At 50.9% G+C, this 22,360-nt stretch overlaps 11 protein-coding genes across 11 annotated transcripts; 5 read left to right on the top strand and 6 right to left on the bottom strand.

Moving 5' to 3' along the window:
* Window positions 1–534: 534 nt before the first annotated feature.
* PV06_00233 (uncharacterized protein) lies at window positions 535–2,068 on the bottom strand. The gene has a single exon (XM_016400704.1). It carries the CDS (start codon window positions 1,941–1,943, stop codon window positions 1,533–1,535), a length of 411 nt encoding a protein of 136 aa, XP_016267757.1. The 5' UTR covers window positions 1,944–2,068; the 3' UTR covers window positions 535–1,532.
* A 2,402-nt stretch (window positions 2,069–4,470) lies between these two features.
* On the bottom strand, window positions 4,471–5,868 carry PV06_00232 (uncharacterized protein). Its single transcript, XM_016400703.1, has 2 exons — window positions 5,559–5,868; window positions 4,471–5,505 (listed from the first exon to the last, which is right to left on the bottom strand). Exons 1-2 carry the CDS (start codon window positions 5,574–5,576, stop codon window positions 4,924–4,926), a joined length of 600 nt encoding a protein of 199 aa, XP_016267756.1. The 5' UTR covers window positions 5,577–5,868; the 3' UTR covers window positions 4,471–4,923.
* A 281-nt stretch (window positions 5,869–6,149) lies between these two features.
* PV06_00231 (uncharacterized protein) lies at window positions 6,150–7,255 on the top strand (the record flags this gene model as incomplete). Its single annotated transcript, XM_016400702.1, has 3 exons — window positions 6,150–6,197; window positions 6,246–6,321; window positions 6,377–7,255. 3 exons carry the CDS (start codon window positions 6,150–6,152, stop codon window positions 7,246–7,248), a joined length of 996 nt encoding a protein of 331 aa, XP_016267755.1. The 3' UTR covers window positions 7,249–7,255.
* A 181-nt stretch (window positions 7,256–7,436) lies between these two features.
* PV06_00230 (uncharacterized protein) lies at window positions 7,437–8,895 on the bottom strand. Its single transcript, XM_016400701.1, has one exon. It carries the CDS (start codon window positions 8,464–8,466, stop codon window positions 7,678–7,680), a length of 789 nt encoding a protein of 262 aa, XP_016267754.1. The 5' UTR covers window positions 8,467–8,895; the 3' UTR covers window positions 7,437–7,677.
* Window positions 8,896–9,229: 334 nt separating this feature from the next.
* On the bottom strand, window positions 9,230–10,833 carry PV06_00229 (uncharacterized protein). Its single transcript, XM_016400700.1, has 2 exons — window positions 10,477–10,833; window positions 9,230–10,415 (listed from the first exon to the last, which is right to left on the bottom strand). Exons 1-2 carry the CDS (start codon window positions 10,792–10,794, stop codon window positions 9,312–9,314), a joined length of 1,422 nt encoding a protein of 473 aa, XP_016267753.1. The 5' UTR covers window positions 10,795–10,833; the 3' UTR covers window positions 9,230–9,311.
* On the top strand, window positions 10,791–13,710 carry PV06_00228 (uncharacterized protein). Its single transcript, XM_016400699.1, has 2 exons — window positions 10,791–12,476; window positions 12,591–13,710. The coding sequence occupies exons 1-2, from the start codon at window positions 12,288–12,290 to the stop codon at window positions 13,080–13,082; spliced, it is 681 nt and encodes a 226-aa protein (XP_016267752.1). The 5' UTR covers window positions 10,791–12,287; the 3' UTR covers window positions 13,083–13,710.
* Window positions 13,711–15,413: 1,703 nt separating this feature from the next.
* On the top strand, window positions 15,414–16,568 carry PV06_00227 (uncharacterized protein; the record flags this gene model as incomplete). The annotated part of the gene is made up of 3 exons (XM_016400698.1): window positions 15,414–15,918; window positions 15,992–16,148; window positions 16,205–16,568. The coding sequence occupies 3 exons, from the start codon at window positions 15,414–15,416 to the stop codon at window positions 16,458–16,460; spliced, it is 918 nt and encodes a 305-aa protein (XP_016267751.1). The 3' UTR covers window positions 16,461–16,568.
* A 199-nt stretch (window positions 16,569–16,767) lies between these two features.
* PV06_00225 (uncharacterized protein) lies at window positions 16,768–19,313 on the top strand. The gene has a single exon (XM_016400696.1). The coding sequence runs from the start codon at window positions 16,818–16,820 to the stop codon at window positions 18,156–18,158; it is 1,341 nt and encodes a 446-aa protein (XP_016267749.1). The 5' UTR covers window positions 16,768–16,817; the 3' UTR covers window positions 18,159–19,313.
* PV06_00226 (uncharacterized protein) lies at window positions 18,307–19,270 on the bottom strand (the record flags this gene model as incomplete). Its single annotated transcript, XM_016400697.1, has 1 exon — window positions 18,307–19,270. Exon 1 carries the CDS (start codon window positions 19,216–19,218, stop codon window positions 18,307–18,309), a length of 912 nt encoding a protein of 303 aa, XP_016267750.1. The 5' UTR covers window positions 19,219–19,270.
* Window positions 19,314–19,765: 452 nt separating the features above from the next.
* Window positions 19,766–21,101, top strand: PV06_00224 (uncharacterized protein). Its single transcript, XM_016400695.1, has 2 exons — window positions 19,766–19,988; window positions 20,060–21,101. The coding sequence occupies exons 1-2, from the start codon at window positions 19,927–19,929 to the stop codon at window positions 20,979–20,981; spliced, it is 984 nt and encodes a 327-aa protein (XP_016267748.1). The 5' UTR covers window positions 19,766–19,926; the 3' UTR covers window positions 20,982–21,101.
* PV06_00223 (uncharacterized protein) lies at window positions 21,060–22,274 on the bottom strand. The gene is made up of 2 exons (XM_016400694.1): window positions 21,347–22,274; window positions 21,060–21,252 (listed from the first exon to the last, which is right to left on the bottom strand). The coding sequence occupies exons 1-2, from the start codon at window positions 22,154–22,156 to the stop codon at window positions 21,208–21,210; spliced, it is 855 nt and encodes a 284-aa protein (XP_016267747.1). The 5' UTR covers window positions 22,157–22,274; the 3' UTR covers window positions 21,060–21,207.
* Window positions 22,275–22,360: the final 86 nt, after the last annotated feature.

Here is a 22,360-nt window from a genome sequence, read left to right as displayed (position 1 = left end):
GAATCAGCGAAAAATGCGACTGAGCGATTTCCACGTAAGTTTTCCCGTAGCCATCCTCTGGGTTGCAACAACTCGCTGTAAATGTTGGATCAGAATCACCACACCTCAGGCGAATGCCGAAAGTCAGCTGCATGCGACATGAAAAATTTTGCCATCTCGTGTGCATCTGGCCATCAGGAGGTGAGCAAAAGCATAGTGATTGAGTTTTGTTTTTTGTTTTGGTTATGACGACTGGCAGACCAGGCTGGCCCATCCCTCGTGCTTCGAGACATGTGAGAGAAGCAAGGCCGAAGCCACGGAACACGAGGCGGGCCATGAAGCAACTAAGCAAGCCCCCGGTCGAGGTGCTTGGGGGATTCTGTTCATGACGCCCCGAGGCTGGCTTAGCCTACGACAGGTCCTAGATACCTGAATAGGGGGATCCCTGGTCTACGAGCACTGTGCTAGAAGTACAGAGTACTGTACAATTTACGAGTACAATAAGGTATCCAGAATCCACCATCAACCTCCACAGGGCTTGCATACATGTAAGTATCCATCAGTCCATCATTGCATCAGGCTGTTTGACAGGTGCTCGTACTCGTAGTCCCTACATTATATTCGCGTATGCCCCTCCCTCAACGATACGAAGTACTTGATCCAGCAACTCGACAGTGTGCGAATTGCTCCACCACTACCTAGTCAACATGTGGCCTTCGGTGTCTTGATGTCCGGATCTTGCTTGATGACTATCAAGTATTGGTGAAGGAAACACAACCTATCTAAATCTATGATTACAACTGCCCAGTAGTCAGTCAATAATGGAGTCGTCAATTCGAGTGGCGGTTGTTGGGTAGCTGCTGGTTTGATCGTAGGTCCCGTGTCCTCCCCATACAATTTTCGCTGACCCAGCTTGGTCGTCAAGGAGTGAAGGGCTACTCATCTCCCGCAGTTCGCCATCTCTCCCGTTCGTAGTGGACTGGAGCTGCCATAGTGTTGTTGTTGTTGTTACTCCAGTGACCTGGGTGATGTTGAATCCATCAGCACCCATCCACAAAAGAGCCGCCTATACTGTACTGTACCAGTAAACGCTTTGGCCAGAAGGCGATAGTATCAACTGCGGCGGTACTTTTTCGTGAATGCTTGAGATGCAACTACAGTACAGTCCTTGGCAACTGCAACATCACCACCACCACCGCCGTCTCGGTTCCTCTCCGATCGTTCAAGTGGTCGGAAATTGTCCATGCTCCCCTGCACCCGGCTTGCCAGCAGCTGGAACCCAGTACCGAGCTTGACTGGCCTGCATCGGCCTGCATCGGCCTGAAAACCTATAAACAGCGAAACAGGCCTCATCACCGACTTGACTTGGTGGATCCTCAGCGGCCACTAATCCCGGCAGCCAGTTAATGGATGGATGGGAAGTCGTCCTTGGGACCGATGTCAAAGTCGCACCCTCTTCCGTTCTCTTGGAACCCAACAATTGCTTATTAGCCCAGAGCGCCGCCGCCACGATTCCTACTTTTCCCGCGTCTCTCTCCGAACAGATACGAGCACTAGATCAGCATTTGTGCCGGATATGTACCACCAAGGTTGCCACGCCTGGTCTCTCCATTCGGTAGCTCGCGTGTGAATTGCCCCAGAAGCATGTGCTGTTCGACTCCATCAACGCGTCTCGAAATTCGGCCTCTTCCCGTCAAGACCAAACACCATATCCACACTTTCGAGCAAAGGCACATGGGCAATCCCTTTGGCGCGCCTTGTACAACTTCCGAGCTGTAGCCGTCCATTCCATCCCTCCCAAGGATCAAGACTGCTTGATACCCAATGCTGGACAGAATCCATCGTCTGTCCTTAGCGTGGGTGGTATCTATGTAAAGGCCATGACTTGCTGCAGTCGGAAAATCATTTGATTCTGTGGGAAGATGTCTCTTCCCAGTCTTTGATGTCAAATGCGAAACGACCATCCAGTGTTATTTGTCGCTTCATGAAGGGTCTGACATACTGTACTTGTACTCGAGACACTCTAGGCTTTTCGCAGGACCAATTGATATTGTCGCAATATGTAGATCAGATGCCGGGAGGATTCACAAAGTGGTCTGGGGGTGCAGACTTGAATTTAACCGGCCTCGAGCCTTCGACTGCTGGCCCGACTGGGACATCCGGCACCGCCGATCTGGCTCATGTCGCACCTCAAGGGTCCCCCAGCCCTCGCCATCTCATTTCTGAGACTCGTCCTACGAATCGTGACCCTAGCACCCCTTATGATACATCGCAATGCTGATCAGCAATAACTCTGCTGTGCACCTGAGATCGAACGAATTATGGTCAGTTGCATTGCGAGCAATTCATACAATCCATCTCGCTTTTGCAAGAATTCTAAGACTTTATGCCATTGGGGGGATTCATGTATATTCATGATCATCGAAAGGTAGGGTTTTCCTAGGCATTTGCCCTGAACGATGTATTCACGCAGTCGAACCAACCTTGGCTATACCTATGACATTGACTGAGAAAGGAGCTGTGCAGCCCAGAGCCGTTGGTTTTGACGTTAACAGCCAATTGGAATAATGTTGTTGTGCCTGACCAACACCACAGATACACGAGTCATAAAGATATCTCCTTGAACAGCCGATGTTCTGCACCGCAAGTCACTAAGGGCAGGAAGCTACCCATCCGTTATCTTGATATCGTAGAAAAGGACGACTTGTACGTGCTCTCCATGAACAACTTTGTCGTCTTGTCTCGACCAGCTTGAACCTGACCGTTCAAGAGGCATCGCACTGCCATACGAGTCACCGAGTCCTTGAGTCGATCAAGAGCAAGGATGAGGCTCGTCGGTTGGTGCTGAGGACGTACGTAAGTTATCGGCAGAACGCAGACCGGACTTGCGGGTTTCGGTTGGGCCAAGGGCATCCTGAAATAGTCGGGCTTGGACGATGCGTGATGACCATAACTGTAACGGGCACGCGAGCAACCTACCTGGCGATCCATTTTTGTTTTAGCGTAGAGCGATGAAAGGCCGCAAAATACTCCGTACGAGGAGGACATTTGAGAGTATGGTTGCTTGACTTGTTGGCTTTCACATGAGGGAAGGATTTGAGAGAAGAAACTATTCTTCTGGCTCCCAGTATCACATCTTCGTAGCAGAAAACAAACCCAGTGTCGCCGGCTTCGATACTTCTTCGTTGGGCACGTCGGGGCCTAGAAGGCTCTGCGGGATAAATGGATGAAACTCGCTGATAGCGGTGGTAAGGCCATGATCCCAGCAGTTCAGAGGGTTCTGGTAGTGTGGAAGTACGTGCGTTCGGGTGCAATTAGGTGCAGGCTTAGCACGATAATCGGTCGACTCGGCGGGCCACAAGGGTCGTTCTTGGAACAGGCATCACCCCTGTTCAATAATGAGCCTCCACTCCTTCGCCGGCTTCTTGGGTGCCACCTTCTGCTAGCAGCACCATCATCACCCGTCATCAGCATCACCGCCGCACACCTCTTCTCGCCGGGTGAAATTCCAAGCCTCGAGTCGCCTGCTCAGCCTGATGATCGCTCCACCCATGGACCCTGGCCAATGCCGATCACATGCTGTCGAGAAGCACTTTCAAGATTGCATAGCCTGGCACTGTTCTCTCGTAGAGATCGATGGTTGAGCGTACTCGTCGTACTCGTCCGAGCAATTCAACATGGATTGGTTAGTCGATTGAAACGGTTGATCTCGATCTTGAAAATATTCCCCCTTCCCAATTGCAAGGATAGGCCAATCCTCACGAGATGGGCAACACTTCCAGCCAGTCTAGTCGAACATCTGTATCGACCTGAGATGCGTTCACCCCCACACTAGTACATGTCGGTCCTAGTCGACGCACCTCGCTGCTGACAAGCCACTCTGGAGTGTGCCTCCGACGTCCTAGATTGATGAATTACGGTCCCGTATTCGCAGCAAGGGCTGATTTCAAATCTCTCAGTCGGCACATCAAGAAGAGTTCTTGTGAAACAGTGAAGCGGCTCGCCAGTCCTTGCATCGTCGAGGTGTCGGCATCGCCAATATTACAAGCGAGATTCTCTTTGCAGGATTCGAAAGACAGGGCTTCGTAGCAAGTTGACGGCTTCAAACGGCGTGTGGGATGATCATTGTCCCGCGACACCCTTTGTGAGATTCAGTCCCTCTCTCTTCTACCACCGGATCGTGCCTGCATCATGCACTAGTGACCTCTGCTGTTTTCGAGCCAACGACCGAAATGGGAAATCATGCGAAGTCAGGACATGGTCCTTTGTACAGTGTATGTTGGATCGCGTAGCCACGAGTACCATACCACGTTGTTGGCATATGCGTCGACGTTTGCGGTGGAAGTCCACTCCTGCCTGAAGCGTCAGAAATGGCGCGAAACTTGCATTCTTTATAGAGATTTTCACATCCTTAAGTAATTTTCTTCTTCTACCGAACGCTTCACGATAAGGTGCAAGGAGATCAGCGGAAAAGAAAGTGTTTGTAACGTTGTGATAAGTATCCAAGTGATAGCAGGCTCTTGTTCTCGAGTTCGATAGGCTAGCGAGGCTGTGATAAGGGGAGGTACAGCACGAACTTGGGGTTGATAAGCATCAGTCTGTGCGATAACAGGACAACGTCTTTGCCAAAAGATAAACCGTCCATGGCACTAAGTCAATCAAAGAAGGCCACCACGACTCGATCGGATTCTGTGCCCTTCATAAATTACCATTGAAGACGTTCCTTGGACCATTTCAACTCCCATGTGATTTTAGTGTTACATTGCATGATGTGTCTGCATGTGGTTGCGTGCAGCCTTATCGCTATCCTGGACACAACAATGCAATTGTAGTTTCGATCTGCAGTTCGTTGAGGAATGACATCGTCCACGTTGCCTAGTGACTGACTCGAGTCAAGCGTCAACAACCTCCAGCTGAGAATGTCGTAACGCCTTGTGGAGGCTGTTACCTTCTGCTTTCCACGGCATTGCTTGCTTTGCCCGCTCTCTGGACCACGCAACAAATGTAATTGGCATCGGGGAAAATAATAATCTCTTGGTGTTTGATGCGCAGGCGAAGCAATTGAACCTCGTCCTCGCTATCCCGGAAATCTATCTCTTCGTCAACCACCTCCTTTTTTGATCCGTTGGATATGGCGTTGTATCCTGCTGTTGTGAGTGGTGCGTCTCCACCAAAGATATTACGAGACGTGCTTCCAAGTGTTTGTCCTAAAGAGCTGGCACTGTTGACAAATTGAAATACAGATGCGGCAAGTACTTCTGCTGGCTGTGGCTTGCTGCCAGTGTCATTCACATCCCCTCGTTTGTTTGTTCCGTCCGTATCGGCCTCAGGCCTTGGGTCTTGCTGAGGCGACGTCCACCGGTAGGAAGCATCTGTGCTCGAAGTGGCCGGTTTTCCCAAGCGATCGAGTCCTGTAGCTCGTATGATTGATCCATCTTTTCTCGATAGTATCAGAGTAGACTGCACGTTAGGCCGTTCGGTGAGACCGCGTAGCATCGCATCGATCGAAGGGCCATGTGGATTGTCCTACCGAGCTTGTTAACAACCTGGAGGACGAAGAAACATTCCGGGGGACAGACCTTGCTGATCTGTGCCATGATCGCAACCCAAGATCAACAAGCCGGCTCCGCAGATATGTCTCATAAGTTATCGCATGTCTCTAGGCCGCCGCTGGTAAATGTCTGCAATTTGTTGGAGTTAGGCGAAGCTGCACTAGGGCTGGAACACGAACGGGGAAAAGGAGAGGAGGTCCGGAGAATCTGGGGAGAATGTCGTCGAAGTAAGCGTCAAATGGATCAAGCGAAGGTAATCATCAACGATGAAATCTCGATGAGGTTCATTTACAGTCTGAGATCGTGGCGAGGCCGGCGCAGTGATCCTAGGGTTTCTATTACAACATGAAATGCCAGGCGGAGGACGCAGTTTTGCTGGAATCAGAAAAGAAAAACAACCTGGACAACTCCGCTCCAGCCCATGCGGCTCGGCCCGTTGGGCTAAACCTTAGTCGTCACAAGGCTTGTGCAAAATCTTTTCGATCGCAAAGTCCCAAGTCCCCATGCAAGTACGGAGTACGTACGACTCCGTCATTGCAAATCTTCTACACGACACTCTGTATGCTGTCCTTCCTCCGTTGACTTCACACACACTGTGCTAGGCTTCCGGCAGTCAACATGGGGTCCAGCGCAAAGAAGAAGCGTGAGAAGAAGAAGGATTTTCAGGTCAACCCAGCAATCCCACTCAAACTCCTACCTTGACTAATGTCCTAGCAGAAGCAGAAATTGAAAGTCGGCAAAGCAAGACCAAAGGCTGATAATCATACAGATACCAGCTTTAGGTCCAAAGGTAAGAAGTCTTGAGTCATACGTTGAGATTTATCGGCTACTGATCAGATGCACAGCTATCGTGCTAAATCAACAATTGGACGTCAATGCTCCAACTCAAGCGTCTGTATTCCTTCATCAGGTTTCTCTCCTGAATTCTCGTGCCGATACCCAACGTCGCGATGCTCTGGCGTATTTGACAACATACGTTGCTGCGACACCAGGCGGGAAATCGCTCCCCATCACAATGAACAACTTCCTCACTAGCCTGTGTCCTCTGATGTTGGACGGCTCGGCAGCAGTGAGGACGCAGCTTCTCAAGCTCTTCCAGACGTTGCCAAAGGAAGATGTCAAGGATAATGTCGCAAAGATTCTTCCTTACATTCGCGCTGGTATGACTCATTTATCCAAGGACATTCGGGTATCTTCTATCGAGTTTCTGTCCTGTTTGATTGAGCTGGCAGGATCCGAATTAGTTTCTTGCCCGGGCGGGTGGTATCAAACGCTGCAATGCTTTACCTCCATTCTTGACTGGAAATCGTCCGATCCAACCAAATGGTCGTCTGGCAAGGCGGGTTTTAGCGCTGATGCAAAGTCGACGGCACGAATCATGCAAGTTCTTGCTTTATTTCTTCAACAAGGACTCTCGGGTGATGGGATCTCATCGTCTGCTCCCAATCCTGTGGCGACTGATTTTCCTCTGTGGCACACGGGGTGGATAATGATACCTCAAAAATCCAACCCTTACGCCTATCTAAACCTTTTCGGAGTTCAACAGGATGAAGAAAAGCAGACTCTTGACGACAGAGAAGACAGACTTCGAGTTTACAACAGTCATTTTCAACCGCTCATCGTTGCTGGTATTGAAACCGCAAAGAAAGAGGGCGGGGAGCTTGGGCGCGCTTCGGGCCTATTGGTGAAGACACTCGAGCGCTCTGTAAACAAGTGAGGTGATCTCTGCAGATGGAGACCATTGTCAAGCTACTCGTTATCGACTAGGTCAGTACTTCTCATTCCGAGAAGCCCAGTCGCCTCCTAATCGGCATCTTCGAGAACGACTGCGTCCCCCCAGGCCTCGCAAATACCAAGAGCACTTCGATTCTACGGTACAACCCGAGAGGCGCCCTCTGCTTCACACAATATTGTAATTGAATGCCATTCTGACCACTACATACGACTGTGCCGGCTAGTACATCATACATCATCGGCTCCAAGTTCGTTTGCATGTGTAGAACCTCAGCCATACTCCAGGTTCGCCATCTGAAGCAGCTGCGGACAATGCAAGCGGCGTTCCGGAAGAAGTATTGACCAACACCTATGGAGCATACTAGAGCTATGAGTGAAGGCTTTCGAGAATCTCGACATCAAAGGTCTTTCTCTACGCTTTCTCTCCTGGCAATCGCACGCTCGCCCACTCTTTCTCTTCAACGCCTTTCCATTCGTCCCTGTCAAACCAACCTATATAATTTCTGTCGCCAAACCCACCGATCCAATAAACCTCCATTACCACCATCCTCATCCAAAGGCCTTTATGTGCCGCCCATTTCTTGCCTGGCAGCCACATCACACTGTCACCGTGTACCCTTGTAAAGCAGCTTGGAATATTGTGGCTCTCAACTTCTTCTGCAGTCATCTCCTCAAGATATCCTATCATACTTAGTCGAGGCAGATTTGCAGCCGACCAGGGTTGCCTGTGTGTTAGGTGCACGTACTCGTCCCACCACGACAGAGAGAGCGACACATTCGACCCTGCCACGGCATTCTTCGTTGACGTTGACACAGTGAGCGCTAGTAAAGTTGGATTGCCGCTCGGCTCTTCACATGAGGCAATATAATCCGGCAGCCCAATCGGGGTGTTGGCGACATCCGCAGGCACGCGAGACGATGTTGTGTTCTCTGGGAAGACGGTTGTTAGAACTCCCGTTTTCGAAAGGCCGAGAAGGCGTCGACCGAGGACGGTGGATTCATAACGGGAGGGAATCCGTAAAGAACTTTCATCTTCGTCAACGAAGGCGGGATTAAAACTGTCAACGTCACTCGGGTTGTTGATCTCGGACTGGATTTCTAGCCGAGGCAGCTGAAGTTGCTCCGGTGTTTCAACTGGAGCACAACCGGCATGAGAAGTGAGCAGTAGTACCATCGAGACGATTGCTCTGGGGACGTGCATCTTGAGTAGGGTCACTGAAGACTTGGATATCCGTTGATCCTTGTGGATTGGAGGAAAGTATGAGGTGGTGTTAGAAATCCAAGCTCTTTACAATCCAAGTCGAACGTATGCCTTCTCTGTGCTGTGTTTGCACTTCAAAATCGTCGTGGTAGTACGTTGCGTTCGCAAAAATGGGCAATGGCTATCTTTAGGTCTGCTGCCAGTGTTTTCCCCGGGTCGTTCTGTGGCCAAAGAGATCTGGTGGTAGGGTTTGTGATTCGACCGAGGACTTGTCGGTTTGATAGGAAACAATCGGCCGGATGTGTTGGCCAACAAAACGCGGTCTGTCTTGAATCCTGTGCTCATCAAGGTGCTACAAGTCTCACGGTGAGCAACGGCACAGATAGGTTTCAATCCGCAGGCAGCGAGGGCTCGGGGGTGAAGGTTGTCTGTCTCATGTGAGAAGCGTTGTCAAGTGATTCCTGCAGCCGATATCGCATCAAATCTTATCTTATCGCGTGACCTGCTTCGAACTTGGCAATCAGATAGTATCATTGACGATCCCAGAATGAACTTAACGTTGTACACATCGCGCTTCACTTTTGGCCATGGCTATAAGAAGATATTGATGGCTCCGAATCATTACCAAGATTTGGGATCTCAACCTATGTCGTCAAGGTAAATTGACAATGCCTTTCTGTATGACGCTGATTGTTCTACAACGCTGGCCGGGGTAACGCGGGCGAGGGACTAGGTTGACCTAAGAAAAGAAAGAAAAGAAAAACGAGTGCTTGTTTGTGTCTACTTTCTAGAAGATTTTTTTTGGCAATCGTAACAAGAAAGCAATCAGATCAGATCGTTATCGTCTATAACTTTGCACGCAGACCACTCTCCTTGCCATCGTCCTTGAGCCCCTTGATGATCTCCAAAGCGCCATTCTCACCACTCCGGACCGCCCCTTCCATGTACCCTCGCCAGTAGGTACTGAACTCTGTGCCGACGAAATGAAGATTGCCGGCTGGCGCACAGAGGGCCTCCCAGCCGTCACCCAGTACTCCAGGCGGCATTGACGGACAGGGGCAGCCCCAACCGGCATACTCTTCGCCCATCCAGGGCGACTCGTACACTTCCTTGAAGTATGGAGTCACGTCTTCTCCGCCCGCGAGCATCTGGCTGATCTGTCGCAACACCGTCGACTTCTTGGTCGCTTCGTCTAGCGCGGCCCACCTCCGCCCAAACTTCCCGCCGATGAAACACGTCAGGCAATGACTGTCGTCACCGATGCTGGTGTCTCGGAAAACCGAGACCGGGCCCGTGAACGATTGTGCCAGGCCACAGAGGCCTCTCTCCGCCCAGAACGGCTTCGAGAAGCTGATGATGTATTTCGTGTAGAAGCCGTACCGCGTCTGGTTGAGCACGGCGGTTTTGGCCGTGGGAAGCGGCGGGGAGAACTTTATCGTCTTGTAAACAGGTGTCGGGACGGAGACGATCACTTTGCGGGCTTGATAAGTTTGAGCTTGTGGCGCTTTCGCCGACACGGAGACCACGCCATTTGATTTCTGTTCGATGCCGACGACCGGGCTGTTCAATTTCAGTGAACCGGGCTTCAGCTTCGATGCCATGCCGTTGCAAAAGGCCTGCGTCCCTTCCCGAATTCGCAAGTACTGACCACCATCCTTGCAGTCGGATCGCATGGTCATGAGCCCTCCGCCGGCTGCACAGTATTCGATGAAACACAACGCCGACACGTCTGAAGGATCGACTCCGAGCATGGCATGCGTCCAGACCTGGGCGGTGGCAAAAGCTTTGTCGGTCACCTTTGACTCGCGTAGGTATGTCTCGAATGAGATCGAGTCGAGATGTTTGCGCTGCGGCCCTGCTGTGAAGATTGACGGCGATGTGCTGGTGGAGAGTTTCTCGACCAGGTCTCGGATAGCAATGCATGATTCCGTGTCTTGTTTGGATGGATACTATTGAATCTTGGTCAGACCCTGAGACAGTCTCTCACACTAGGACTCATTGACAACTTACCTGAGGCACTTCACCGTATGGAAATTCGACCAGGGTCCCGTCCAAGTCCTGCACCACAACGTTTCCCGTGGTGTTTTGAGTATACGTGTGCAACCCGAGCTCCTGTGCCAGCTCCCACATTCGACTTTGATTTGTATCATTGATCCAGGCGGCCCCTAGATCGGACTTGATCTTACCATTGCTGTCCTTGAGCGTCAACGTCTTGCCACCGACCCTGTCACGTGCCTCGAGGACAAGGTACTTGAGTCCCTCACGCTGCAGCGTCAGTGCGGCTTGTAGGCCAGCAAGACCTGCCCCCACCACGATGGCGTCGTACATTGCGAATCTGCTGTTGAGATTTGCAGGTCAATGATATCTATCAGTCGCACACGAAAATTGCCAACCGATACCGCAATTCGCCATATTTATATATATATGTGAATATTTGGTCATTCCATGAGTGGAGTTTGGCCTCGGAGCTGGCATTCATTCTGTGGCAGTTTATGAGCGAGCGCCCTTCTCCGCTGGAGAAATTCGGAACTCGATTGTCTTTATCTCGGAACTCATCATTCTCAGATCTTCTCTTTCCGGCAGTCGACGGCGATGGATTCCCCTTCTCTGAGGTTGGTGAATTTCGAGGATTCCAGTGTAAGGTTGGGAGTATGGCGCTGTGGACGAATATTTCTCTCGGCGCGCGTGAGTCACCATGACTCAATCTGAACGATATTCCTTTGGGAGTAGCAAACCCAGCAGGTAGGGGTCGCTTCGGTCGCATCATGGCTGGTAAATGCCCGCCCAAAGGCCAGGCCGTGCCGTAGGAGTTATCTTGACCATGGACTTGGAGCAATACAAAGAATGGGAGAAGACTCTTGGGGGTTTTTTGTCTTACCTGGGAAGCGGTATTGTTTTCCAGTCAAAACGAATCTCGTCGCCGGTGTAAGTTGAAAACTCGGACCGTTTGGACTCGACATGCACTTGCTATCTGTCAAAGCTATCGGCGACCTGATCTTGAGCAGAGAGCGTCGCGTCTCCTTCACTGGCTGGGGCGCAGAACTTCGAACCAAGCATCTGTGAGCTACGGCAGATGACAAGATGAGCCCCATGGTCAAGAAGAACAAGAACCTAACGACGCGCCATCAGTTTTTACAGCAAGACCACAAACAAGAAGCCCCTGGAGCGCAGACTCTGAAGGCGCGTTTGAAGGAAAAGCCAGCGGTCGATAAAGATGCTGGTGGTGCAGCAACTCACGGGCCTATTGACGCGTTCGGGATTGTTGCTGTTGAACGGGAGCACTTTCGATATTGAACGGTCAAAAGATGACGCTCTCTGAGGCTCTCATCCTTGATACCGTCTGGATAATTCACCGCACCCGTGGCCTGATGGGATCGAGGGAGTTCAGGCTTCGATCGTTGTCACTGAGGCACTGCCTGAGCTCACTTCGATCAAAGGACACACCTTTCATCAGCGTTTATTGAAGAGCATTGTCTTTGATGTGGATATTGATCTTTTCACACGTCACCCCTCTGAAAGGATCACTCTGAGAGGCAGTGATCGAGGGCGACACAGTGAATGAAAGTACGGAGTCTGTGAAATCTCTGCAGTATCAACAACAATGCCTGCACTCTTCAATTCACTGCGTCGACTGCACCAGGCTTCTGCCACGTCCTTCTCAACTTCTCTTCCACTTCCACTTCCTCTTTTCCATTTCCACGTTCGAAAGACACGCTTCGCTTGCTACAAACATCTCGTCAACTTGCCCAAAGCGTTTCTTTCCTCTATTTCCTCTGCTCTTCGATCTTCCCTTTCCCTCCGATAACAAACTTACCTCCAAAATGAAGACCAGCCAGGTTTTCCGCATTTCGGCCCAGACCAAGGGCGCGACCTTCACGAGCCGAATCAGCCATGGCATTTCAAAGCCATTTCGTGCTCCGCCATCACCAAAATGGGATGGCAAGATTATGAAGAAGGTGGCTGCCGCCGCCAAGTCATCATTCCACCGCGTCCCCCTCTCCAACTCCCCAGTAAGTTCAAATCCCGACCCTCGCCTCTGTCAAAATGATTGATGAAACACCATGGACACTTGTCCTTGTGTCTTCCTTCATTTCAGCGGAACATCGTGGTTGACGCATTTGCAGATCCCGGCCTTCAAAAAGACAACCAGACAATCCCCACGCCTGGACTTGGAGCGTTGCCTCGAGGCATTCCAAGCGGTCGTGTGTGCACAGAAAGAGCGGGTTCACAGAATTGAACCAGGAAAGGAGGCAGCAGCAGCTGTCTCGCCACCAACCAGCCCTTGCCCATTTGGGCGCCCGGAGATATACTACTCTACAGGGCTTCAGGGTGGGGACTCCGTCTGGGCTTGTCCCTGCTTTCGACCAACCTCAAGGACGACGTCCTGGGGCGCAACAGACCACTTGAGACGCCAAGAGGCGATCAAGGAAGGTCGGCCGTTTCAATGGCCACCACTCCGGTACCCAGAACCGGAGGCCGTGCCTGAGGATGAGAGGTGTGCCTATTGTCGGGGATGGGCAACGCCTATGGATATCGATGACCCATTGGAGTTGCTTCCAACGCACTCCGTGGGCGCAGAGGACTTTGACTATGGCGATCCAATGGACCTCGACTAATGGACAATATGAGTCCACTCCTCGTGAGAAACGAGGATCAACCGGGTTTATGGAGGACCACCTGAGTTGAGCTAAAAGAATGCTCACCAGGTAATAGTCAGTCCCACCTCAGGCACGGGCAGGTCGATGCAGGGACTCTCGATGGGGGCAGGTTGGAGACGACGGACTCCTTCTGCAGGCAGGAGGAGTTCCATGAGGACGGTGTCATTGCCAAGATCGGGAAGGTGCAGAACCGGGAAGGGGGTGTAGGATAGCGAGGACAAGACTGAAGAAAGCTTGCAGCGAAAGAGGAGGTTGGTTGTCAGGAATTCGTCGTTGCCAACGTCGGGCAGGTGGATGGATATGGATGGGAGGGTACTTGAGAGGAGCAGCAGGCTTCCTTGAAGGAGCAACGCTCATCTTTCCCCTAGAAAGAGGAGGAATCACAGGACATCATGGGAAGATGAGGCAGGACCTCGGGGGGTTTGAAAGCTGTTGGGACAAAGGCAATGGCGGGCTGGGATGATTCCAGGGTGATTGATGAATCTTTCCGCTTTGATTTTGGTTGGAGCAGTATGTGGTCGACTGCCAGTAACAGCAACCAAAAGGGTCAACTAGATTTGCAGACAAAAAGAATGTCATTGATTCCTTTTACCAAATTTCAGGCACATTGCTGAGTTTGTCCTTTGTTCGATGGCAGCAGCTTACAGCGCAGCGCAACCCACTGTAAACAACTGGTATGTGGGCATGATGAGCCTGGGTTAGGCTGCTAAAAGTCCACCAGGCAGTTTTTGGGTGGATTAGCTAACTACCAGTAGGGGTCTTCTCGAATCGAATCATGTCTTGTCACCCACCGAGGTTCAAATCTTTAAATTTGAACGTGGGCATCTTTAGAAGGTTGTTGTTTCCCCTTTCCAAGGGTTGAGCGGTACCGGTGCAGTGGTGCTATGCAAGTCTGCCCCGTTGATTCCATGGTTCGTACGTCCGCATTGTATGGTCTGAAGGATGCTGGTAAGAAAAAAGCCACCGCTCGCGTCAGTCGACGTCCAATTACACAATCTAAATAAGATGGTTCCGTGTGAGAATGAGAGAGAGAGCGGTACCGATCTTGACGAAAGGAGCGTCGTTGGTGGACTATCGATAAGCAAGTGCATAGTTGCTCGGCATTTAAAGGGGGACCACCTACTGGTATAGGTAAAGACCCATTTACCTAGGCGGATATTGCAGCCCCTCGCCATGATCGCTTCTCGGGTTTACACCACTGTACCTAGTCTTTACAGTACCCCGGTACCTAGGTGCCTACCTAGACCTAGGGAAGTACAGGTGGTATTGGGGGCCATGACTGTAGTGTATGTACGAATGCTGAAGAACTAACAAAATACCTACCCAGGTACCTAGCCTTAATCCGATAGTCACCTATTGAGCATGGAGTACTCGTAGTCTGCATTACTTCGTACAGTAGCTAGTATCAAACATTATCAATATTTTACCTACCCTGAAAGACACCTTCGCGCGGTTCCGCTTGTGAGCACCAAGACGCAGTAGCTACTAAACTATTTCTTGCAAGGCCAAAGCTGGATACAGATATCATTCATGTTACTTATCATCAGGCCCGTAGTTTTGTGTTCACTTATTAGGTCTGTTCTTTACTCTTAGATCCCAATGATTGAGAATTGCGAGGAGTAGTGAGGATATGGATCGATGCTCGGAGGGCAATGGTGGTGAAGCTCTTGAGGGTACTGACGCCCCAAGCCTCGAGCCTCAAGCCTGAAGCCTGAAGCCTGAAGCGCTCCCGCACTGCGGGGTTTCGGGTTGTAATACCTCATTGTATACGGAGTACGGAGTACCCTACTTACTAGGTAGGTAGTAGTTAGTGTAGTCCGTAATAAGCCATTGTGAAGCGATCTATCTCTCTTACTCCGGAGCTCCTCGTCCCTTCGTCATCCCTCGATCCATAGTTTTCATTACCCTTACCACTTACAACTTACCACTAAGACCACCTGCTTCCCTGTAAGCGAGTCGAACAGCTCGACAACTCCTCACCACCATGGCCAGAGCTGCTCGACTCAATTATCCATAAAATGCCTGCTAGACCCTCCCGTCTTGTTCGCAGCCATGGGATCCGTCCAGCTGTCGTTCTTCAAACTACTCAGACCACTGACACCAGTTAGATCCGCATTTTTTGAGTTCTTGTCCTTTACATCTATCTTGCCCGTGCAGTCTTCTTTTTCTTGTGTGTGACATTGCCATTTTCCCCCTTTCTACCTCTCACACAACATCAAGTTCAAACAGATTACTCTGTACATATCTATATATATTCATAACCTACACTCAAATCACACGACCGAGATAATGGGAAGAGAAGACATCGAATTCAAGACCTCGGATAGGGTCACCTTGAGAGGATGGTTCTACAGCAGTGAGCTCGCGACTTCGCCCAAATCTCCATGTCTGGTCATGTCCCATGGCTTCTCAGCCCTGAAGGAGATGGACCTCAACACCTTCGCTGAACATTTCATCTCAAAACTTCCGATCCATTGCCTGGTTTATGATAACCGTGGATTTGGTGACAGCGATGCCGCCGAGGGTGAACCACGGAGCGAGATCGTCCCCATGACCCAATGCAGCGACATGTCGGATGCTATCACGTACGCAGCCTCGAGGCCCGAGGTCAATGCGGACAAGATTGGCATCTGGGGATCGTCTTACAGTGGTGGCCACGTTCTTTATGTCGGCGCCGCGGATCGAAGGGTGAAGGCCGTCCTCAGTCAGGCGCCCTGCGTGAGTGGTTGGGATAACTTTAAACGCCTCGTGCGAGGGGACTTTGAGGTCGGATTCAATGCGGCCTTTGCAGCAGGTGAGCTAATATACCCTGGACCATCCATCTGCTCCTCCATCCTCACGGAAACTGACCGACCGTGAAAATCCAGATCGACAAGCGAGAGCAGAAGGCAAAGAACCGATAATGGTGCCTGTGGTTGATGCTGACCCACTCAAGCCATCTGCCCTGCCTACACCTGACAGCTACGAATTCTTCTCTGCCTGGGAGAAGAAGTGCAACTGGAAAAATACTGTGACCATGAAGACGTAGGTACCTCTTTTCTGCAACCATTTACGCACGATAGTACTGACGGGCTATGCAGTGTTGAGCTCTTTAGGGCCTATGAACCACAGCAACTTATCGACAAGATCTCACCGACGCCCCTACTCATGACTATCGCACGTGGTGATGTCCTTACCCCGGCTGATTTGGCGTTGGGCGCATTCGCTCGCGCCAGAGAACCCAAACAACTGCAGCTCTTGCCGTGTGGACATTTTGAAGCTTACTCTGGCCCGTACTTCGAGCGAAACGCAGGGACCCAGACCGAGTTCTTGAAGAAGTGGTTGGTCGAGGATTGAAGAGGTGTCTTGGGTTCTCGTCAGACGGACAGCATTGAGATGAGATGAGAGTTTCATAGCCACAAATTGCACAGTTTATCTAATACAAACTTTGGACATACAGAATATCAATACTCTAGTATTTAAATTGACAATGTGAATGTGGATAGTCTTTCTATCCACAAGTGCCAGCCTCGTTTGCTGCGAGTAGACATAGCCTCGTCGGCAGCCTGGACGTCATAGTATTAGTCAGCGAAGATATGATGCCTTGTCACTTCATCTCATGGAACTTTCTAACCATACATTGTGGTTGCCTATTGTTTGGTACCGACAATGATGGAAGTTAAATTCATTATCCTGATTGCTCGATGATAGACCATGGCCGACTCCGAATCTGTCATTTCGGCTTCGGACGAGTCGAAAGCAGGGTCGGTACCGCCCAGTCAAGATGGTACACGACCACAGCGGAACGAAATTAATCAACAAACGTCGTCGTCGCCGGTTCTTAGCACTACATCTAGTTTGAAGAATGTAGTTTTGCACCGGAGGGAAAGACCAACTGAAGATGACGAGTCGATAGCTTCGTATGAATCATCACAACAAGCGTATATGGAAGATGGGGTCACCAAGTCAAACTTTCCTCTCTCGAAACGAGAGAAGAAGGCGATACTCAGGAGGAAAGGTGGCTCAGCCGACGAGGAACTGCTCATAGACACCACGGAGGCCCTCACCCTGAACTCGAAGAAGACGGCACGTTTGCAGAAGAAGCAAGAAAAGAAACAATCGCGCACCAAAGTCCACTCGCACATCCAGTCCTTTCTCGATTTCCCTCCGGAGATCCTGTCGCTCATTTTGGGTTTCCTCCGCCCGAGCGACGTTTTTGGTCTGGCCCGACTGAACCGTTTCATGCGCGACTTCATCCTCGAAAACGAGAGGTCGATCGCCGAGCCCATCATGGCCCGACGCTACTGGGTGCTGAGACAGTGTTTTCCTTTGCCCGTGTTGTTGGAACACGTCCCCCCAACGGCACGCCCTGTCCTCCTCAGCCCTCAGTGGCAGGACCGAATCAAGATCCACCGAAACCCGTACCAGCACATCAAACAGGTCGACCCGGAGATCATATGCACGTGCATGAGTTGTCTCTTGGCTTGGAACAACCTCAACATCGTCCTGGATCTCGCCCACTGGCAGCGCAACTTTGAAAACAGAGAACCTTTGCCCATCATCCCTCGAGGCAAGAATCCCGAGTGGAACACCAAGCTCCTCTCCTGCAATGCCGATATCGTGGTCAGAGCCGTCCACAGTCCGCTGGCGCACGCACGAATCCTACAGACCCACCTCAACGTGACCACGCGCACCATCGTCCGGTCCGCGAGGTGGCGAAAGAAGGGCGAGAAGACCACCACACCAAAGCCGCGACTGTACCATCTCACGGACGACGAAGCCGAGACGGGAACGGATGAGTATCTGGAAAGGAGCGGTCCGCCGTCGTACCAGCCCATCTACATGCGGGACAACTATTACAACGTCGAGGCGTTTGTGCCCAACAGAAAATGGGACAAGGAAAGCCAGAGATGGCATTATTACTCCAAGTGGCCGAAGCCACACGAGAACGATTTGGCCTGGCTCGTTGCTCGATTTTCTTCGTATCAGGTTCGGGTTCAGGCTCAAAAGCAACCAGCCACACAACCACTACCGAATTGGGGATCGTCAAGCTGACCTTGATTGAAAGATACAGTACTTCCTGTACATCTACATGGAAGCTCACGATCTGTTCAACATATTCAGTGCACGACTAGACCGCCGTCGACTAGTTTGTGACTTGGTTACACTTGAACAAAAAAAGCCCATAACACAGATGGTACCTTCATGATGACTCAACATCCCATTCAATCACCTCACCTTGTCCACTCAACCAGGGTTTACATGCATGCCAAAGTCTCTGCAACTCTCCGTTCCCAAACTCAAGTAATCTCTCCGAAGCCTGCTCGTCAACACGTTGGAACCAAGCGAGGAATGCCACGACGATGAAATCTGGATAACTCGGCACATCACCGTTTATGAATGGACCTCCTCCTTTACCTTTAGACAACATGTTCGTGATCGACTCCAACTCCCGGGTCATTTCTACCCACAATTGTGTCGCCTCTGTTTCCGACTTGGGTCCAAGCTCATCCAAGGCCTCGACTCCGAACCACGTGGTCCTTGTGTCGACAAAGTATTTCCTCCCGCGTTCGTCCAAAACTTTGGGAACTCGAGGCAAAATCAGCCTCCTCGCAACCCCCACGGCACGAGTGATGCACCGCTGCACCTCTTCAGTTTGCTTGTCACTCTGTTGGAAGGGGAACAAGACCTTCCAATTGGGCGGGGGGAAACAAGTGTCTAGCGCCCGCGCGATGGGGAGTGTCCCACAGACAGCCCTTGACGCTTCATAGTCGAGCTTTCCTTGTAAGGCCAGATTGAGCAGGAAACTACCTGTGGTTTGAAGGGACTCATGGTTTTCAGGAACGGTCTCGATGAGGATCACGGGAAGTGTGTACTTCGGTGAAGATTGTGTCTGGCCACGGTTCTGGGTGGCGGGCAAACCTAGGTCTGCATAGAGGGCCTTGATGTCGGCATAGGAGATGGCAGACTCTGTGTAGTCGATGCGCTTGTAGTTCAGGGACAGGCGGGTCCGGATGGTATTGGGTGAGAACGGTCCGACTAGAGATTTGATGTCGAAGAAATGGACACGTGGTGGACGTGTGAGTTTGCCGAATAGACGAGTGAATGGTGGCATTTGGTATAGAGTATTCTTGCCAGGCTGACAAGATGAAGAGGTCTTGTCTGCCTGGGTACTTGGAAATCCGTCTCAAGAGCCTCCAGCTTGCCAAGTATCAGATGCACAGTGTCATCGATGATCTTTGTCCAATGTTCATTTCACATACGGGGTAATCAAACATGGGGATATCCGAAGTAGAGAGTGAACTCCAGGCTTTCTCCCTAGATACTCAAGCCTCTCGGAGGGTTATTTGACACTCAGCTCTTGACCCTTGCCGCCATTTTGAGAGACAAAGATTCCTCACGCGGCATGCCTGAGAGATGGAGTAACACGACTTAGTCAGGTAGTCGAACTTCCAAATGGAAGTACGGGTGTTTCTAGTCCCTCGTAGTAAAGAGACATGGAGTCCGTGAAGACGGAGTAAGGATTCCTCGGTGATCTCAAAATCCCGATAAGCGATAAGCAAGAAATTTCTCTACTGGGCAAGTTTGCCGGCTCTCACTCCGCTAGAAGAGAAACATTTTTTGTCTCTGCGGTAGCGAATCGTTCGACTGCGAATTCATATCCCAGAAAAAAAGTCCAGTACACATACTCGGTACTTTCTTTTGACGCCTTTGTACGGCCATCTCTCCTCAAATTCCTCCTTCTCTTCTTCCTCGTCCTTCGTCTAGATTTTACATTCTGCCTTGACGTCGAATTGCCTTTCTTTTCAACCTCTCGCCCAACATGTCTTCCGACGAAATCGTCTGGCAAGTCATAAACCAGCAATTCTGCTCGTTCAAATTAAAGTAAGCAAGAACCGAATCAATTCTTGGGGGGATTGTAGAAAACGTTGGCTAACACTTTTTTTGCTCGACAGGCTCAACACCAAAGAACAAAACTTTTGCAGAAACGAGTACAACCTGACTGGGTTTTGCAACCGACAGTCTTGTCCACTTGCGAATTCACGCTACGCCACCGTCCGACCAGACCCTGAGACGGGCGCCCTGTGTCTTTTCATCAAGAGTCCCGAACGAGCCCACCTGCCCTCGAAATGGTGGGAGAAGATTCGCTTGCCGAACAACTACGAAAAGGCCCTCGCCCAGATCGACGACAAACTGGTGTACTGGCCGAAATTCTACATTCACAAGTGCAAGCAGCGGCTGACGAGGTTGACACAAGTGGCCATTCGGGAAAGGAGAATCGCAAAAGAGGAAGAGAGGCTGGGTGAGAAGTTGGTCCCCAGATTGGCGCCCAAGGTGCGTCGCAGGGAAGAGACGAGAGAACGCAAGGCCGAGAGTGCGGCCAAGGTCGAGAGGGCGATCGAGAGGGAACTGATTGAACGATTGAGGAGTGGGGCGTACGGTGATCGGCCCATCAACGTCGAGGAGGGCGTGTGGAAGAAGGTGTTGAGGGGCTTGGAGAGAGCCGAGAAGGGAGAGGAAGAGGAAGACATCGAAGCCGAAGAGGAGGAAGAAATTGAAGGCGAGGCCGAGGTCGAGTACGTTTCGGATGTCGAAGAGAGTGACGGCGAAGAAGCAATGGAAGATTTCGACGATTGGTTCGGCGGAGAGAGTCCCGATGAAGATGAATTTTCCGACGAAGGTGACAGCGATGAGGACAGCGACGAGCCCAGCGATGATGAAGGTGAAGATGACGAGGATGATGCCAGCGCTGTCGTTGGCAAGAAGAGGAAGCGAGCAGTACCACCACCTTCGAAGAAGAAACAACCCAAGAAACGAGGCAAGGTGGAGATTGAGTACGAGACCGAGTTGCCACAAAAGCAGGCACTCTATGCTTGAGCGATTGGGACAAAGCACGCAAGCACGTTTATGAACCATTCATTGTCAGTTTTAAAAGCAGTTTTAAAAGCAGTCATTCTCATAGCATGAAGGAGTTTGGGGAGGCATCTTCAATATTTACATTTCGTGCCTGTTCACACGGAGTATATACCTGACCTCGGTACGTATATACGTGGTAGCGATATGTCGAGATTTGTTGTTATTGTGTCATTGCGACCCATCCACTTCAGGCATGAGCCTTTCGACAGATTCCTTTGACGTATCGAAAGACCTTTGGTGTGAGGAACACCAAGTCAGTTAGCACTCTCTCCCCCCCGTCTACCATGCATGAACGAACGCAGGAACCGGAAGTAGCAGGTACATACCTCGTATCCTTTGTAATCACCGATGGTGGAGATATTTCTATCCTCCCATCCACCCATGCCCAACACGATCTTGTCCACTTTGCCTTTGAGTCGACACCCGCCCATGAACACTGGCCAGATCCAATCGATACACCAGGCGTAAGACATGGTGATGGTGTCGGTGTTGTTCTCGACGTGCTCGAAAAAGAGAAACTCTCCTCCGGGCTTGAGGAGGGCCTGCACGACGGCCACGGTCGCTGCCAACTCGGCTTGGGGCGCCGAACACATTGACTTGATGGCGACGACGGTGTCGAAGACTCCTTCTTCTGGTATCAGACTATTACTACTCGATGTCGTCGCCGTGCCCTTGCCGGTGCCGACAAGCAAATTTGCCTTCTTCAGGGCCGGTAGTAAACTAGCAGGTTGAGCTCCGGCCTCGAGAGGGATAAACTTCCCCCACAATTTCTTCTCGGCCACCTCGGTCAATTTTGGGTGAAGAAAGGCGTTGGGTTCCGCTCCGTACAGAGTCTCGATTTGGTTCGGTTTGTAGTGAAACATTTGATCGCCCGCTCCCGGTCCGAGTTCGAGGACCGTACCGTGGGCCCTGGACATGAGCGCCTCGATGTGGTCGACCTGGACCTCGGAGGCTGCCATCTTGGGCCCGATGACACGCCAGAAACTCTCGAACCATTTTGACCGAAAGGTTCTGGGGGATGTAATAAACAAAAGAGGATGAAAGACCAAAGTGATGGGCAGGTAACCTATTGAGATGCCGAGGAGGACCAAAGGGTCAAAGTAGGCTTGTAGTCGGGCAAGAATTGGGACACCCATGGTGTGATAATATAGGTAACACTCTCAGGATGGAGGGGAGAAAGAGATTGAGATGAAGGAAAAAGCACAGAGTCTTCCTATTATATATCCTACCTTTTTGTATCGTAAGAAAAAGGGCACCCGAGGGTATTGAACATGAAGAGATACGAGATATTGGAGAAGGGTCAACGCCAATACTTGGACTCAGTAATACGGGATACGAGA

Source organism: Exophiala oligosperma, assembly GCF_000835515.1.
Source record: "Exophiala oligosperma strain CBS 72588 unplaced genomic scaffold supercont1.1, whole genome shotgun sequence".
Taxonomy (NCBI): domain Eukaryota; kingdom Fungi; phylum Ascomycota; class Eurotiomycetes; order Chaetothyriales; family Herpotrichiellaceae; genus Exophiala; species Exophiala oligosperma.
Note: the sequence above shows the minus strand (reverse complement) of the source record. Positions and strands in the feature narration are given on the sequence as shown.

Bases quoted from the DNA above. Each gene is read 5' to 3' on its own strand.
- PV06_00233 (XM_016400704.1), bottom strand. From the start codon at position 1,943: ATGGTCGTTTCGCATTTGACATCAAAGACTGGGAAGAGACATCTTCCC.
- PV06_00230 (XM_016400701.1), bottom strand. From the start codon at position 8,466: ATGCACGTCCCCAGAGCAATCGTCTCGATGGTACTACTGCTCACTTCT.
- PV06_00229 (XM_016400700.1), bottom strand. From the start codon at position 10,794: ATGTACGACGCCATCGTGGTGGGGGCAGGTCTTGCTGGCCTACAAGCC. The intron at 10,416-10,476 runs GTAAGTTGTCAA...AAGATTCAATAG, and splicing joins CATACGGTGAAGTGCCTCAG to TATCCATCCAAACAAGACAC.
- PV06_00228 (XM_016400699.1), top strand. From the start codon at position 12,288: ATGAAGACCAGCCAGGTTTTCCGCATTTCGGCCCAGACCAAGGGCGCG. The intron at 12,477-12,590 runs GTAAGTTCAAAT...ACGCATTTGCAG, and splicing joins TCCCCCTCTCCAACTCCCCA to ATCCCGGCCTTCAAAAAGAC.
- PV06_00225 (XM_016400696.1), top strand. From the start codon at position 16,818: ATGGCCGACTCCGAATCTGTCATTTCGGCTTCGGACGAGTCGAAAGCA.
- PV06_00224 (XM_016400695.1), top strand. From the start codon at position 19,927: ATGTCTTCCGACGAAATCGTCTGGCAAGTCATAAACCAGCAATTCTGC. The intron at 19,989-20,059 runs GTAAGCAAGAAC...TTTGCTCGACAG, and splicing joins TTCTGCTCGTTCAAATTAAA to GCTCAACACCAAAGAACAAA.
- PV06_00223 (XM_016400694.1), bottom strand. From the start codon at position 22,156: ATGGGTGTCCCAATTCTTGCCCGACTACAAGCCTACTTTGACCCTTTG. The intron at 21,253-21,346 runs GTATGTACCTGC...CTCACACCAAAG, and splicing joins GTGATTACAAAGGATACGAG to GTCTTTCGATACGTCAAAGG.